The sequence below is a fragment of the Sinohyriopsis cumingii genome, chromosome 13 (assembly GCF_028554795.1).
Source record: "Sinohyriopsis cumingii isolate HCF-2022 chromosome 13, ASM2855479v2, whole genome shotgun sequence".
Lineage (NCBI taxonomy): Eukaryota > Metazoa > Mollusca > Bivalvia > Unionida > Unionidae > Sinohyriopsis > Sinohyriopsis cumingii.
The window spans coordinates 714435-733796 of NC_142973.1; the positions used below are offsets into that span (position 1 = coordinate 714435).

A 19362-nucleotide genomic window follows, 5' to 3' on the forward strand; every position below is an offset into this window, starting at 1 on the left:
AAATATTTTTAAAAAAGAAATCCAATATCATTATATGTGTCTCTTTGTGTATCCTCTCTCTTCATTTAGATCTTATGGACAATTAAAGCATAATTGCGTCTTCCTTGATCTGTGTATGTCTAGTATCTTTTACCCATCTTCCTCGGGGCCCCGAGTGGTCTAAAGCGCTCTCCGTTATGGATCATTGCCATCTCACGTCTGTCTGCATGGGTTCGAGTCTTGGATTCAGCCAATGTGGGTATGGGAGAAAGCTTGCCAGTAACTTCTCATGGGTCAGTGGTTCTTTCCGGTGTTTTCTCTGGGTTCTTCCTCCACCATTAATACTGGCCGCAATGTATAGCCTATCATGTGCTGACAAATGGCGTTAAACCCTACAACAACAACAACAACCCATCTTCCTCAGTTTCATTTAACTGGATTGTTTAAAGTCATTTCTTCCACGTCGATTTTTTGGGCAATCGTACATGAAATCACAACAGCCTCTTCCATTACATACCTATATCATTTGCAAGTGCACGTTTGCATGTGTTGCTTTTACTGACTATACCCAGAATGAATTAGTTTGTCTCTCTTTCACTCAAGGTTATAAACATTCAAGGTCATAAACAGTTACTTCACAGGTGTTTATACATATATATTCTTTAGTGTATAAGGGCAATCTGAAGAAGAAAAAGGGGTCACACAGACATCAGTGTAATGCAAAACTATTAACATATTGTACATGTAGCAAATGTGCAAGTTTATTATTTGTGTGTGTGTGTTTGTGACATGTGAGAGAAGATTCACTTTTGCTAAGTGCAAGCAATAGAATCTTATCTCTGTACAGATTGGCGTTTTGACGAATAACAAAATCAAACTTAAATCGGAATTACAAGATTATCTGACAATCAAGATTTCAATAGTACTTGAAAAAATGTGTGAATGAAAAGACTTAAGGCACTCTGTAAGTATTGAAAGGGTGAAGTCTGGTTAATCTCATGGAGAAACATCATGTGACTATGTGTTTCAGATGTCATAATCCTCCATACTGACATAGAATTTCTGACAAAAGTTGTGCATTTAGAATTTAAAAAATGATGGATCATGTCCCATTATAGTTCCACAGCAACAGCACTACTGAACATCATACATGAATCCAAATAGCAAGTTACAACGTCAATGAAAGTCATTTTACCCTTGGCCTAGATGCTTATGCCTCCTTCAGAGTTTAAACTTTGACTGTACAAGTTCCCACAATCTATATTAAACACACTCAATGGTAAGCACACTCAATCATGCATATTTTGTCAAAGTGCGGTATTTTACTGATTAATTCAACAGATTTGATTTGAAGATGGCAGAGATAAAGTTTACATGCATGTCTTTTAAAATTTACATATATGGCCTTCGTACAGATTCTATATTAAAAATAACTGAGGACTGTAATACAGCTTTCAAACAGTTATGTGCATCTAATTTATGGAATCCAATACTAAAAAAGTTAGTTATTCTTAAAATTAAATTCAGGTGCAACCAATCAAAAATACCTCATGTTCAATCTGCTAAAATGATAAATTTGTATTACAAAAGTTTACAAAATATTTGCAAACACTTTCAACTGTTGATCAAAGTCTGATTTTTATAGCTGATAAGATAACTTGTAAAACATTAATGTAAAACTGTGGGTGTGATTTGGATTTTTAACGTATCTTCAACAATTTTTCAGTCATATCGCTACGATGTCTGCAGTGTGACAGTTTATAGTGATGTCTAGTACTAGGGCACCATGCCGCAGACATGTAGCATCATGTCCCCACCCAGTCACATTATCCTGACACAAGGCCAACGAGTCCTAACACTAACCTCTTAATGCTGAGCACCAAGCGAAGCAGCTGTTAGTAACATTTTTGTAGGTCTTTGGTACGAATCTGACGGGGATCAAACCCATGACCTCCCGCATCTGAGGTGGACACTCTAACCACTAGTCCACATAATATAAAACTAAATAAATACATACTATCTTTGTTTTTTCTGTAATCTAAGTTTTTATTTGCAGTGACAAACTGTATCTACTGTAAACGGGTAAAGTACAAGTAATACAGGTTATGTAGGTGTTTGAAAAAAAATATTTTGGCTATCAGTGTAATTTTTTTAGAATTTGATCACACATACCTTTAAATGGCAATCACTGTTTATTCACTATTAAAATATTATTATTCCTTGGAAAAATATTATATACATATGCCACAAGAAATAAATAAGGTAAATTCATATATTTTTGTCAGTATCAATTTGTATGGTTTTCAAAACAGTCATATTTTCTTCTGTACTTCAATTCCTGGCATAAAGAAGGAATGGTCTTGTTCTACATAGGGATAACTTTTCTGTCTGGGTCATTAGATTCATGGTTTTCAGTATGCCATAAAAGTTTCACCCCATGAAAAGGTGAATTCACACTATGCTGCCTATTCCAAATATTTTGCCACTTGTTCAAAATCTATGAAAACATACTGTACAGGCTATTAGATTATTACACTATACTACAGTTCCTACAACTACATGGTTCTACACAGTTGCCGTATACACTTACAAGGGACTCAGATTTTATGCATGGGTTTTCTTCCTCTTTTAAAGTGATGCTGTTGTATGGACGTCCGAACAGATACACCACAGTCTCAACCAGCTCATCACATTGTGGACATACCTGCACAAAGACAACAAATTATGCCATGTATTCAAGTGTCAGTCATATATCAGCCATGTACAGGAAACAACTTCAGAAGGAAAATCAAACACAAATTATGTTTTAACTAAAAGAAAAGGGCAGCAGGCTAAAAACTATTAAGTACTCTTTCTATAAAGTGCGAGAATTTCATAAACAAATATGATGATGGTAGTAACAGTGAACATTGTATTATCAAATATTCTTAAAATGTGTAAAGAGCAAAATAGCTGTATCTTCAATTGCACAAAAGAACAAAAATTTAAAGAAATTAATTAAACATAATGCCAACCAAAAAATATGGAAAGTAAAATGGTACATTTTTTAAATTAATTTATGCAAAAGGTTTAAGACTCAATTTCCTCTTATTGTTGATCATTTCACAAAATGATGTAAGCCCCTGCCACATTCATTTGAATAAGACAATATTTTCTAATGTATAAAACTGTATCAAATTTTACTTGATTTCAACTATAAAAAAAATGCTCAGCAAGATAAACCCAATATAATTCCAATCAGAATTACTCTAAGTATTTGCTGCTTTAGTCCAGCTGATGGAATCAGGTTCCAAAAGCTGAATTACATTAAGTTTAGACCAGTTGATGGAATCAGGTTCCACAAGCTGAAGATACATTATGTGACCTTATGTAACTATCCACACTGGACTTCAAATGACAGCAATCGATTTTGTTGTAGATTGATGATTCCTCACTATACTGTTGCCCCTTTACAATGCAAACGTGGTCACAGATCCAATTAAACTGGTTAAATTTGATTTTAACATTGCTATTTGAATAATCTAGTTTCTGAATCAAGAGAATTAATAATAACATGATTTCACATCTTTAAATACTCTACTTTTTATCTTTATGCTTGACTATCCTACATTGTATGTGGAACAGTCCTCAATATAAATATCCATCATGGACATTATAAGAAGTCTCTTGGTGAAAACCCAACATAAGTATGACTTCTGTTCATGCAGAGTTGTGATAACATGATCTGTCATACTGGATGTCAGACTGACACCATTTTTATTAGAACCAATTAAACATCACAAGTCTTTTAGTGTAAACTTCGTCCTGATAAGATCATCCATTCAATAGAAGCTGTGACAACAAGTATTTCAAAATGACTGCTGTGGTAACCATTTTGGACCTTACATTGGCACCATTTCCATTTAGGACCACACAGACATTATAAGAAATCTTTCAGTGAAAATCCCATGTTGATATAACCTCTACTCAGGAGGAGTAGTGATAACAAGATTTTGAAGATGGCCACTGTGGCAGCCATATTGGATGATTTTCAAGAAACACCATTTTCATTTAGGACTAACCAGACCATAGGATGAATGAGTGTGTGTACATGTGTACATTTTCATGGCAATCCTTCAAGTAGTTAAGGAGGAGTAGTGATAACAAATTTGTTCTAATGGATGGAGGAATGAAGAAGAACAGGCCATCCTGTAAGTTCTCCTGGTCTATGACCAGCAGCGAGTTAGAAATACCACTTATAATTTAGAATATGCCAACTAGTTCTGACCCACAATCATATGTGCTTTCAAAATAGCTATGATGTGTTTAGGATATGCCTGAAGAATCCCTGCAGCCATTTCTTAATACTTTTCAAAACATAATTTATTACGTCTAATATAGATTTTGTATAAAATAAAATAAAACAAGAAGCAAAAGAGGGATAGAAACTTCTCATCTGGCTGAAATCTGCCAAATACAAGAACAGCTGGCAAAAGCTCAGGGCCAGCATACAAGAACAGCTGGCAAAATCTCTGGGCCTGTATACAAGAACAGCTGGCAAAAACTCTGGGCCTGCAATATCCTTTCTGCTGAACTTTCTTTCGGTGGTAATGTAATGAAAACAATTGTTTCAAGATTTCACTAGGTTTTTTGTCTTCATCCTTATTGGATGACATATGAGCATCTTCTATCCTATATTAAAATACCCTTATGCCGATATGGTTTACCAAACTTGGTCAAATTCTGTTATGAGGTTTTTTTAAATAAAGTTGTGTCAATGTTTTTACATTTTCCGTGGTAAAACTGAAACATTTGTAAAAAAAAAATTTAACAACCTTTGTACAAACTTTGGTTAAATTCTGAAAAGACATTTTTCTTTGCTTCTATTTTCAGCGTCAGAGAACAACTTTGATGGTGGATCAGTGTCATCAAGTTTTGTTTTCTGTCCGATTCGGTTGAGCAGCTATTGAGAAGTTGTTTAAAGTTTTTATTTTTTATTTTTAGTGTGTGATGTGTGATTCTTATTTTTAATGTAGCTTAAACAATTTCTTAGTCATATCGCTGTCTGCAGTGTGGCAATTTATAGTGATGGGCATGTACTATCATTTCCCATCATTTTTAGTAATGGCAGCCATATCTGTGATCAGCAAAAATGTCAAATGTTAACTGCTTGTCTCACAACATGATTTTTTAAATTATTTTCCCATTACTTACATCACAATGCATTTCTGGTTTGTATTTTTGAATCTCCCTGAGATAAGGACAGGTTCTTAATGCAGTCTGGAATGGAAAAATACAGATAACATGTAAAACAATATTCATGAGAGAATTTATTTCATATTTTGCACACACAAAAATCATTCAATTTTAGAATATTTGACATGATATATGCATGGCTGTAAAAATGTCTATCATAAACAGTAATCAATTACTAGAGTACCTGCACAAAATTTATACCCTAAATTTTTTAAAATTAAATCGTAGAGCAAATGAATCCAGATTTAGCTTCAGTTTATTGGAGATGGCTTATTTTCCTAAGGAAATCAAGGAACCCAAATACCAAAACAAAAGTGCTTTATAAAAAAAACACATCCGGATAGATGGATGTTAGATGGTTGTACAGACCGATGGAAGTGAGCAACACTAATCAACCACAACATTCAAGGTGGGAATTTAAAAGTCCTGCAACATTTGAGAAAAATTGTTTCTGATGCACCCTATGTACCCACTTATATGTAGACTCTAATTGCAAACGACAACCTGATCTGCCAGCACTTAACATCTGGATCTATGTTGTTTGTTCTACTGATTACCAGTAACAAACTGAATAGATCCAGATCTGCCAGTGCATTATGTGACAGCATATATGTGCCTGTAAGGTCTGCTGATGGATATGGCTTATAATCGAGTATATACAGTACATAAGACTGATAAGGCTTATAATCGAGTATATACAGTACATAAGAATGATGGATATGGCTTATAATCGAGTATATACAGTACATAAGAATGATGGATATGGCTTATAATTGAGTATATACAGTACATAAGAATGATGGATATGGCTTATAATTGAGTATATACAGTACATAAGAATGATGGATATGGCTTATAATCGAGTATATACAGTACATAAGAATGATGGATATGGCTTATAATCGAGTATATACAGTACATAAGAATGATGGATATGGCTTATAATTGAGTATATACAGTACATAAGAATGATGGATATGGCTTATAATTGAGTATGTATAGTACATAAGAATGATGGATATGGCTTATAATTGAGTATATACAGTACATAAGAATGATGGATATGGCTTATAATTGAGTATATACAGTACATAAGAATGATGGATATGGCTTATAATTGAGTATATACAGTACATAAGAATGATGGATATGGCTTATAATTGAGTATATACAGTACATAAGAATGATGGATATGGCTTATAATTGAGTATGTATAGTACATAAGAATGATGTTCTCAACAGATTAAGGATCTGATGACCCTTCAAAATTCAAATCTTTTGCTTTGTTACTGATAAATAAAGTAAATAATTCCAATAAATTCTCATGAAATTCTACCTACATTTTAAAGACAATATTGAAAGTCAGTGCTTTTACTTGTGTGTTTACCACATTTAGTTTTTCTTTCTGTCATTCTCCATTTACTTCTCTACAATTACAAGTAAAGGATATGATTAAAATACTATCGCCACTAATTTATAAGTACTATTTATTATCAAATAGAGAACTTTGCAGAGCTTTTGCTAGGCTTACATTTGCTGCCAAAATAATGTTGTGTATATTTATTTTATTGTCTGACCTTTGTCTGTGACTGACGGTAATACCAACGTGAGTGGGTAACCCACAGTACACTATCTTGTGAGATGTACAAAGCTCAGTACGTTTGATAAGAATATTGGTCAGTAATGTAGTAATGGGTTTTCCTATTGTGTAGTAACTAAAGTACTGATAGTGAACCTTAGATAGTTTAAAACATGATTAGTTTTGATATATATTTCAGTGCAAGGACTATTGCCCTAATTCTCAGGTGAATATACTGATGCACCATCTGGCAAGTTAACTTCTGTGATTTCCACTACTGAAGGCTGCATTAGTTTTTTCCTCATTCTTTGCTTAATTTAAATTCCTGTGCATCTTTTATATTAGCAGAGAAATTGCTTATAGGAGCTACGAAAAAAGGAAGGATTTCTGTTGAATTTTTTTCCTTCATACAGAGTGAAAAATACTTTTGATTGTTTGTGTCAAAATCTGCATTGTCAAGGCTGTAACATATACTAATACCAAAGGCAGATATGGCAGTTGGTTTGTTTTGGTACAATTTTCTTATCTGGGTTGGACTACTGTCATAAAAGCTAGGTTTAAAGGGTTATATCTTAATTTTAGGGAATATTGTAAAGATAGAAGTTTTTCTACAATGTGACAGAGATGACTCATTCACTTCAGCCAAAAGAATTTTACACGAGGATGTCCTAAATGCTCCCAAAGCGAGTCTTATTGCTTGATGGTGAACTGATTCAAGCATCTCCAAGTAACTATCTCCTGTTGTAGAAAAGCATCCTTCTGCTTATCTGATGATGAGTAAAAAGGGAGAGGAGGTTAGATAAATGAAATCTGCAGCCCCTCTGAAATTACTCGCATCACCCACTCATTTTGAGGAAATAGGGTGACCCAGTGAGACTGGAACTGCAGGAGCCAGGCACAAACAGTAGGCTGTCTCCAGGTGGAGGGGTTGGCAGGTTGACATCTTCAGTTAGGAGGCTTGGAGGCAGTGAAACTTGGTTTCTTGCCTCCCCTTTAAGGTTGCCTCCTAAACTAGTTAGATTGTTGTCTCCTGGCATTATGTTGGGATCTGAACTTATGTTTGACTAAAAAGGTCCCTTGTCCCAGCCTAACTATTGTCCATCTGACAGGGGCAGTTTGGTCATAAAAGCCTGTGTGGGTTGGGCAGAAAGTTGGAGGGACAGTTGTTGAGCTTCCTGCCTCCAAAAGTCTTTAATTTTACCCCCAAGAGTAATGGCAAGCCAAACGGGACCAATGAAGCCAAATCTAGCATTAAAGATGTGGTGAACCAGCTTCTAAGTGACATCCTAGTCCACTTAAAAAGACAGTGGGGAGGACAAGTAAGGTCAGTATGGAAAGCATCGGAGTGGATTTTGTACCAGCACAATGAGAACATCACTAAGACATGGGTTTTAGAAAAGTAAGAATTTGCATTCCACAAATCACAGATTATTTCTGACAGACAGCCATTCATTTCCATAATTTTAGCTCACCAGGGAAGCAGATGGAAGGAAGGAGCCTCTTCATCTACTGACTTTGACTTCATAGTTGCATGATGGTAATGGGTGGAAGCCTTGACTGCAGCCTTGAAACTGAACTCAGTCCACTCTGAACAAGGCTGTATTGTTGGAGTATTGTTACACTCACCATGTTTCATCCTGTTTTGTTTGGCCTGCATATAAAATAAACTATATCTGGTGGCAAAGATGACTCAATTTCATCATCTCTGTACAAGTCACAGTCACTTCCGTGCAGACAAGTAATGAACATATGGAAAGCTGAATGTGTCATGCTGGAATAGTTTGCTGGTTTGCTGGGTGTATTGCAAATTGTTCTCTAAAATCTCTGTCACAATATGGGTATGTCACCAAAGATATGGATCTATCACAAAGATCCCCATAATTGTATGGAGACAGCTGCAATCATAATTAGCAAGATGGATCTGCCAACAGCCCCCAAACCAGGACAGCTGGGATGGCTCTGGACACCAACTTGTATTGAAACAAATCAAGCAAAAACATGTGCCCCAACTTAGCATCCCACAGGCCATGCTCAGACAAACTGAGGGACTTGCACCCACCAAGCTGCCTATAAACAGGGGACATTCACCTAGTGAGTCAGAAAAACTGCAGTTCTACACGTTAAAGAGCTCAATGGCTTGTTGCTATCTCTTAATCTGATGTAATCCTTAAACAAAATTTGACTTTCAGGTGGGCCATGGTGACGGCATTTACCTATCCCATCATGTGACATACTCAAACAAACTAGATGCAAGCGTCCTATTAAATTCATATGATGTTTTCTGAAATGGCAAGTATTAAACATATTAAAGTTTCAGGTATTCAGCTGGGTCACTTTTACTTCTCTAAGCCATAAACTTTTGGATAAGCACTGTACTCCTTGTCTTGGCAAACGTTTGATATAATTTTTTAAACAACTTGAAATTACCTGAAATATTACTGACTTTCTTATAACGAACCATCGCAATAGTTAAATGAAGAAGGCAAATGTCATTTTCTTTCAGCAAAAAAGTTTGTCTTTTACTCTGATTTTAGTTACCAATACTTTTGTATTATTTGTTAATGTGTCTAGATTTGATTGGGTTGAGAATATCTTTTATCTGCAAACATTTAAATTAATATTTTTTGCAAAGCAAACCTTAAAATTCTCTGTCCACCTCTGTTTTTTATCTATATTAATGATTTTCTGCTCCAAAACCTTCTCTATTGTCTTCAATGGTTCTGTGTAAGTTGTATCTGTCAAGAAAAATAAGAACATAAAACACCTTTACATTAAGTCATTTCATTTTCAACATACAGAAATATACCTCGGGGGTTTCCATTTAAGCTTGGTATCCTATAAAGTCGTTTTAAAAATATTTTTTTACCAGTGTACTCTTATTACTCAAAGTTCATTTGAAAATTACATAAAATTCTAAATTGCATGGGTGACTACTCCACATTAAAAGTGCTCCCCCTGGGTCCTAGGTATACTTTATTGGAACAGCCCTAAGTTAAAGCTTTTTTAATTTTAAAGTTATCCCATATATTATTTAAATTTTTTAATTACATTCTGATAAAGGGCTGAGCCATATGCACACATCTAATGCATATTTACATCCAAGAAAAAGGATGAAGGAATTCCAAATATGAGCTGTGATGCTTGAGTCGGACACCATTCTTGTTTTTCAGTTCTAGAACTTTCCAATGCTCCAATACTAATTTGGTGTAAGAAATTAACTTCAAGTTCCAGACAAGGAAAGCAAAGTAATAACAGCAGACGATGTACGACTGCAATTAAAATGAATAGGGTGCTTTCTTACCCTAAGTGACAACTATCCTAAAACTGTCAAGACCATTTTTCATTCAGTCACAGTGACCCTAACATCTTAACCTTTCTTCCATACCACAAATACTAACCATCCATAAAGTTATGGTAGCTCTTGTAATTCAAGTTATTTTGAGAATATTTTACCTTATGCCAGGCATAAAAATACTTTAACCAAACACTTGGCCACAATTTTTAAATAACCTTGGAAATGCCATGGGGGCTTAGAGACAATGAAGGGTGCATAAAGTAGAAAGGGCAATGCTTGCTAATTATACTGTATAAGTATGGCAGCAATCCATATAAGTAAGATTTTTAAATAACCACATTGGGTGGGCTCGATGGAGATGAAAGACCTACTGCAATGTCCAAGTATCAAAATAATCCCACAGAGGATTAAAAACTAATGACCCCCAAAAAACTTAATTAAAACCTTAACCAATAATGATGCTGCCACCACCATCAGAAAGAGTGACCACTGTGTCAACTCCCATGATAGTATAGAAGTCCAAACAGCAACCTTATTAAATACTGATATACAGCACTGAAAATCAAACAAGAAAAGGCTACAACTTTCAAACTCATACCTTCACAGTTGTAGATTTCTTTCAGAAAGTCTGAGTCCAAAGCCTGGCTGAGAAAAATCTGCAGTACCATGGTGTATGTTTTCATTAACGGGTCTTTTTCTATCTCCTCCTCTAACCTATGAATATAAGGCATGTAGTTTAATGGAACTAGTCAAATAAAGTCACAAAAAACACACAAAGACAATTAATTTATGGGTAGTATATAAAGGTTTAACTGCATAACAAACAAACAGACAGACACACTGACACACACAGAGACACAGTGCATGAGATTAGAGCCATTTCCATTAGCCTCACTTTTGAATGCAACGTTTCAATCCAAGACATTATAGAACCTGCTGGCTGGCATGCAGAGTCAACATTCTATAGTTTTTACTTCAGAGAGTTAGTGTCGCAGAGACAAACATTCAATCTGGTAGGGCCGGTGGCAGCAGCACAGATGGTCACATACTAAACTAGATCAATCAACACAGCCCATTAGCTTCGCTGGATTCACCAGTGAAAATTTTGGTAGGTGAGAACATCTCAACTTCATCTTCTCAGCCACACATACAAGTCCCAGATCAAGGGATCTTGGACTGTGTTGCTTGGGTCATTAGGAGAATGGGTTATCTTTCATATGGGGAATCCAGCCACTCATCTCCAGAAGGATACCCGAGGTAGAGGCCAGATTCTCAGCATCCCCTCCTCCTATTACTTATTCTCCTAACATAATGTGATTGGGGAAAATATTCGATGGAGAAAGCAAATTTGTTAACAGACCTGTTTACCCATACATTTTCTCATATATATTTTAAGCAATGTCTGTCAGTATTTTTAGAAAGCAGTCAGTATTTTCATTCAGTGTTTCTAACATCTTAACACAGCACACATCACCTGTGAAACAGCGCACAAATAGTTGACACAATATGAATACACTATAATTACTATTATACAGTATTTGCACGACATACTGATGATACAGTATTCTGTAAAACTCCTAGTTTGTAAAGATGCTGGTATTCAGGCAATTCTGTGTTTTAAGGCAAAATCTGCAGAAACTGAAAACCACTAAACATCCTGTTTATATTATAGTGATAAAAACCAAAAAAGAATACCTCCACACATCCAAATTCATTCCATTATCAATCTCTGTTACTTTCTCTATAAAATCTGTTTTCTCAGCTTCACACATATCCGTAACATATTAAATAAAGCCAATTCTCTACATTATACACGGTTAAGGAAGACTTGATACAAAACATTATGATAGACAGTGTTACCACTCAGAAAATAATAACTTCATCTAGATAGGTGAAGGCAATCATATTATTTCATAAAATCTAGCATCAGCTTTGTAAACATTTACTCGAATGGAAATGATCTTCATACATTATTTTGCACAAAGTTTGTCAACAATATCAAACTGATCCACTTGGAACTAATGTCTTAATGAAGGCTTAGTCTATGGGTTTTTAATGGCAATATATTAGGCACTCTTTATTCTATCCAGCTGGTCATCTGTCCACTCTTTCGTAAAAGTGAGATTGATTGTTTCTAAATACCTTGTGCAATTTTGGAATCTGGAAACATTTTTCATTGCTTCTGTTAACTTGGCTGTGCTCAATAACAAATTCATATTTACGATCAACTCACATAGAATCACATCAGCGTGTGTTATTTGCTTTTGAAGTATGTGTTGATCACTGACAAAATATTTATATTTCCCTTTACCAATGATTCCAATTTTGAATGATTTTTTGATTCTACATGCTGTGAACAGTCATTCCTTCCAACATGTGCACATGATAAGTCTAAGTTGCAAACAGTGAATAGCACAAAATGTTCTTTAGACAATGGTTTAAGGCATGGCTACAGAGCATTATAAACTGGTAGAAAATGCTGCTTTCTATGTTTAGACTTTTCCATTTTCATCATCAGTTTCGTGCTGAAACTTTCTTGTCAGCGTAATTTATCTGTTTAAACAACCGGATGTTGAGAATGTTAAAATCAGTGATGTGGCACAGACTGCGGACGCAGACCGAAGAGAAGATGCAACAAAACAAAACAACTTAAAAATTAATTTTAAAAAGTTAGTAAAGAAATGCAACCTCAAATCGTATTTTCATATCAATGACCGTATGGATGAGCTTTATTCCGTACAAATACGGTAAAATACAGACATGTAAACAGGTCTATGTTAAGTAAATTTTGTTTCTCTGAGAATACTTACCCAATCACATTATTTAAAAACCCTCTCAACCACCCCGCCATGCAAGCATCTGCGTTAATGCGTCGTGCAGCTAAAGAAATGTGACACCTGGTGGTATCAAGTGGAGGTAATAGGCAAGAGTTACTGCCCTTTGTCTATCTAAATTAGACAGGATAAGACGATTTTCGTCTTTTAGTAGAGCTGGATTCACAAGGTAGCAGGGTGGGGAACATATCTGAAGGAGAAACAGACACACACATGTATGGCTTCCAGAAATACCTGTATTTGCCAGACATGACTTCCAGTGCAAAGGTTTTGACTGGCACACATTGGACTTGAGTCACTGGCTAATCAGAAATATCATTAGACCAAATTATCTCTGTGTTTATGATTTGATTATGTATAGTTTACATGTTCTTTCTTTGTTGGACAGTCAATAATGGTTTTGCTCACTAAACGTAATTCAAAGGTGTGTGTGATTTGGATTTTTAATGTAGCTTTAAAAAAAATTCACAGTTATATCGCTATGATGTCTGCAGTGTGACCTTTTTTTGTGATGTCTAGCACTGGGGCATCATGCCGCAGACATGTAAAATGATGTCCCACCCAGTCATATTATCCTGACACCAGGCCAACCAGTCCTAACACTAACCTCTTAATGCTGAGCACCAAGCGAGGCAGCTGTTAGTACTATTTTTTAAAGTCTTTGGTATGACTCGGCTGAGGATCGAACCCACAACCTCCTGCATCCGAGGCGGATGCTCAAACCACTAGGCCACCAAAGAAGTCTAATTCAAAGGTAACAAGGTCTAGTTTACAAGTTGCTTCCTTGTCTTGAAATAAAGAGGTGTCATTCAACTACCTGAAGGCTTTATTGCTCTCATTTAGCTGGTTAAATATTTGGGGTGCAGGCAGAAAAGGGTAAATTAATCAGTAAATTTAAAAGATTGGCTTTTCAGTAAACATGTTTGCTATTTTAAAGTTATTTTGTTTAAATTGGTAGGATTATATATGCCTAAATGAGACAATTACAAGTATCAGTCCTAGTTTTACTTTTTAATAGAGGCCTATTCATCATGTCAGAATATAGGCATAGTAAGGAAAACAGCTGTAACCAATAGCCAGTGTGTGCAGACAAGAGATTTGCTGTACATCACTATAACCTATGTGCCATGGAGAAACACTTTTCGCTCCTCAGCATTATGTTTATCACAGCCGCAATGAAGCAGTCAAAAGGACAGAACTGGAGTGTTTGACACATGATGCTGACTTCCCAGCCCAACACTTTTCTTCCTATTGTTAGTAATATCATACTGTTTGGTAATGATCATTGGATATTTAAATTGGCTTAAAAAACTAATTTCAATGAATAGATGGTACCTGAAGTTGATTTGATATAAAGAGTTATATCTATGGTTCCTGTCACAAATTTAAAAAAATATTCCATACCTTTTCCAGACCAAAAAATTAAAATTAAAATCTCCAGACCTAATAATGTGATAATCTTATTGACTTAAAGAGGCTAAAATACTTAAAAATTGCAAGTAAAAAGTGAATAGATGAAAGAATAATCTTAACTACAAGATTTTATCTGTAGATCAAAACTTCTCCCAAACACAAAAGACTAGTCACCTTACTGGTTTCAGTAACAACAAAAATTTAAGACTTTTTCAAGACTTTTTAGTCATTTTTCAATTTTTCCTGACATTTGCAAGACCTGAAAATGCAATTTTACAATTTTTGACCTTTTCCAGATTTCCAGACAAATGTAGGAGCACTGTACATCTGATGCTATCAGTCAGGAATAGGAAAACACATATCTATATTAAACAGATATCTTTATTAAACAGATATCTATATTACCAAAACAGGGTGAAATTACCGTAGTACAAATGTGGTAATGTTGACACTGTGTAAAAATGTTTTCTTCATTAAAAAAAAAAATAAAAAAAAATAAAAGAACAATTTGCATAAAAATCCATAGCAAATCCTACGGACAAACTACTGCTACCGCCTGATTGGATCAACGGAGGTATCAAAACTTTTTTTAAATGAATATATATAATAGCAGATTTATTTGTCTCTTAAGTCCATCAGAATGTCCAATTTAACTTGGATAAATGTAAGGATTGCTGTTTTATATATATAAGAACATAAGAAATTATCAGTAATCAAAGTCATTCTGGAGGTTCCATTGGTTTTATTATAAAAGCATTTTTTTCTGTATTCAGCATTCCAGCTTGAAGAAAAAAAACAGGAATACTCCTGCCTCTTATATTGTTGACCCCTTCCAACCTGTAACTTCTTTCCACCGAACCATGATTCTCCCTTGCTGCAAATAGTCTAATCTATGTATAAAAACCACTCATGGAATCATCTAGAAGTGGTCGAGATCAACTGGTTGTCTTTATATACAGGTATATTGTACTTATTTCTGTATTAATGGGCCATACTGAACTTGGTCTTTACACAGAGGTGGTCCTTATATGTGGGTAGTCACTGTGGGCAGTTTGAAAGGAGATGTAAAATCTACCAGCAACATTTGCTTGGCTAACCAAAAGTTATAAAAAGGTGATTATTTACATGACCATTTCAGATCCATAGAGTAATATGATGCAGTACAAGGATTTGATTTAATTCTGATTGCCTGAAATTTGTCCAATCTTACCTTTATCTACTTCAAGCATACAATCTTACCCTTTATCTACTTCAAGCTGGGGTCTGTGGTGCTCCAATACTTCAATCACTTCCTCTGGTCCTAAGTCATGTATAATCTTCACTTTAATTGGCAAATATTGCAGTTCTATGTCTTTATACCCTCGAAACTGTAAAAAAATAAAAAAGGAACAGTGAAGGTACATTATATGCATACCATGTGTATAATAGCCTTTTACATAGGCACTAGTAGGGTATGGATGACTCGGGAGATTATAGACTCAGCTCTCAGCTACCTCAACCTTCGGTCAAGGTATCTGGTCTTGAACTAAACCTAAAGTGCAAACATGTAGCTCTCGGGTGTGAAACTAATTTTAATTCCATTAATACTTACCTGCTTTAATTATTTTTCTATCTCTTTTAATGATGTAAATCCTCACTCTAAGGTGAAAATGAAATCCCACAATTGGGGGTCGAGAACAAAACTAACAGTCCCCGTCCTATGCCCTAACAACTTCCAGTGATTCAGAATATTATCCTTCAATGAGCTGAACAAAGACTCAAGAACATGAGAAATAGGAGGGATAAAGGAGGACACTCCAGATGTGTATTAAGCTCAGTCAATCAGATGCAAGAGTATGTCCATTAGTACTACTAATATTAGGCATTAATATCTCACTCATTACTGAACCCATCGAAGATCCTGATAAAATCTAAACATACATGCCAAATTTGATCAAAACTTGATCTTAAATGTACCCTCCAGATAAGTAAAAAGGTCAGCCAATCAGACGAAAGATCAGATCATTACTATGCATGGAACTGGCTCATTATTAAACCCATCCAAAATCTTGATGTTATTTCAATTATGACTAAAATGAGATCAGAAACATGCTTTCCAGTTTGTAACAAATTTAGCCAATCAGAAGCAAAACTCACGTCATTAGCATATATGAATCTTGCTCATTATTGAACTCCTCTCACATCTTTATGATATAAGTATATAATCCAAGTTGGATGAAAATTAGCTTCAAAACAGGAGTTTCAGTGTGGTAGCATGCTGTGCCAATCAGAGTTCCAGTGTGGTAGCAAGCTGTGTGAATCAGAGTTCCAGTGTGGTAGCAAGCTGTGCCAATCAGAGTTCCAGTGTGGTAGCAAGCTGTGCCAATCAGAGTTCCAGTGTGGTAGCAAGCTGTGCCAACAAGAGTTCCAGTGTGGTAGCAAGCTGCAATCGAGTTCCAGTGTGGCAGCAAGCTGTGCCAATCAGAGTTCCAGTGTGGTAGCAAGTTGTGCCAATCAGAGTTCCAATGTGGTAGCAAGCTGTGCCAATCAGAGTTCCAGTGTGGTAGCAAGCTGTGCCCATCAGAGTTCCAGTGTGGTAGCAAGCTGTGCCAATCAGAGTTCCAGTGTGGTAGCAAGCTGTGCCAACAAGAGTTCCAGTGTGGTAGCAAGCTGCAATCGAGTTCCAGTGTGGCAGCAAGCTGTGCCAATCAGAGTTCCAGTGTGGTAGCAAGTTGTGCCAATCAGAGTTAAATTGTGGTAGCAAGCTGTGCCAATCAGAGTTCCAGTGTGGTAGCAAGCTGTGCCAATCAGAGTTCCAGTGTGGTAGCAAGCTGTGCCAATCAGTGTTCCAATGTGGTAGCAAGCTGTGCCAATCAGAGTTCCAGTGTGGTAGCAAGCTGTGCCAATCAGAGTTCCAATGTGGTAGCAAGCTGTGCCAATCAGAGTTCCAATGTGGTAAGAAGCTGTGCCAATCAGATGCGGGGTCACCTCATTAGTATGCACAATCTCATAAATTACTGAATTCGCCCTTGATCAAATCAGGGGTCTCCAACATGTGGTCCATGGATCGCATGTGGCTTGCCAAGCCGTATCCTGTGGACCACAAAATTATTGGCGTCACAAGGTGTCATTAGAGATAACAAACATGGTGCAGCCCTTAGGCCATCGAAAATGCCTTCATGTGGCCCTCAGGGTGGTTTGAGTCTGAGACCTCTGATCTAAATGATATAAACATAAATTCCTTGTTTGATCAAATTCAGATAAAAAAATACAGCATCCAGAATGGTACAACTCACCCTCATTATAACATGCTTCTTTAAGCTGCCTTTCTGGATAAAATACAGCATCCAGAATGGTACAACTCACCCTCATTATAACATGCTTCTTTAAACTGCCTTTCTGGATAAAATACAGCATCACTAAAGTCTACATGATCAAAATCATATCAATGTACAACAATATGGGTTGAAAAAAATGATAAGCTTAGTGTTACATTTTTATCTACTTTTCTAGACATTATTTTTTTTTAAAATTTGATCACACCTGTTACACTATGTTTTGGCATATTAATGTTCTTAATATATCACTTGGTACGTAATGTGGTTGTCACTATAATGTAGAGGTGAAATTTAGTTATTTTAGTACTCAGCAGTATTCAGTAATTATTAATTGTTTGCCTTGTTATTCTTCAAAATGAGAATTCATCTGAGACAGCTGTTGCGGGCACAGGCAGTCAATTTTCTAGTTAAACGCAAAAGACTTGGCATCACCCACTCACCATCTACAAATTAACACCAAGTGATACAGAGATGCTGCCAGGATTTTGTATGTGGCAATTTCCACCCTTCTTACAAAAATAAGGGGACAGTAGAACAAAAAGGAGGAGGAGGAAATGGCCATTGTTCAATATTTATCTAACACTTCAATATCTCTCTTTCTTCCTGCTCCACTCTTTAAAACCCCTATTGAAAATCTTGAAAAGATGTTGCTTCTAGTTGTATAAACATTAATATGTCATTTGGTTCAGAGTTGAATCTGTTTCTTATATCTAAGTATGAATATTGTTCTGTACTGAAAACCAACTTTCAGTCTGAAGTATGAAGGGACATATACAGAGCTAGTTTAGCTAGCTATGTCCAATAAACATAATTCTTGTCCATCCTGCTATTTTCCCCCAGGAGTCTAAATATTTGATTTTTTTTTTATTCTGTACTGTTAACAATTTTTAATCAGCTTATTTTCCTGTTCTTCTTGAACATGAAGCACTTGTTGAATGCCATTTGTAAAAAATTCTATAAGCAACAGCTTGTTCATGCAGATACTATGCAGGAAAAAATATGTGCAGTTTGAAGCATCTGTGGTACACCTGTAAAGTTTGCCTGGTTCCCTAACTAATATGAAACCTGGATCCAAATCAAACACAGCCAAGCCAGTATCTGGATTTATTACCAAAACAATCATATTTTTGTATTTTAACATTCATTTTTCTAAGACTTATAGTCAAATCGTAAGGGTCTGACTTTCTGTCTAAGACTTACAGTCAAATCATAAGGGTCTGACATTCTAAGACTTACAGTCAAATCATAAGGGTTTGACTTTCTGGTTAACATTTACAGTCAGATCATAAGGGTCTGACTTTCCAAGACTTAGTCAAATCATAAGGGTCAGACTTTCTAAGACTTACAGTCAAATCATAAGGGTCTGACTTTCTAAGACTTACAGTCAAATCATATGGGTCTGACTTTCTAAGATTACAGACAAATCATAAGGGTCTGACTTTCCATCTAAGACTTACAGTCAAATCATAAGGGTCTGACTTTCTGTTTAAGACTTACAGTCAAATCATAAGGGTCTGACTTTCTGTCTAAGACTTACAGTCAAATCATAAGGGTCTGACTTCCTAAGATTTACAGTCAAATCATAAGGGTCTGACTTTCTGTCTAAGACTTACAGTCAAATCATAAGGGTCTGACTTTCTGTCTAAGACTTACAGTCAAATCATAAGGGTCTGACTTTCTGGTTAAGAGAAGTAGCAGTAACAAGATTTT

At 35.7% G+C, this 19362-nt stretch overlaps 1 protein-coding gene across 2 annotated transcripts in view; it reads right to left on the reverse strand.

The window, feature by feature from the left end:
* Positions 1–19362, reverse strand: part of LOC149784833 (uncharacterized) — a 95237-nt gene that overhangs the window by 22176 nt on the left and 53699 nt on the right. For both annotated transcript variants that reach the window (XM_089978392.1, XM_089978391.1), the window contains 5 exons: positions 15575–15702; positions 10687–10802; positions 9431–9528; positions 5173–5238; positions 2570–2683 (listed from right to left, as the gene is read on the reverse strand). In XM_089978392.1, the coding sequence (XP_089834518.1) occupies positions 2570–2683; positions 5173–5238; positions 9431–9528; positions 10687–10802; positions 15575–15702 (522 nt within the window). The remainder of the gene's footprint in view (positions 1–2569; positions 2684–5172; positions 5239–9430; positions 9529–10686; positions 10803–15574; positions 15703–19362) is intronic.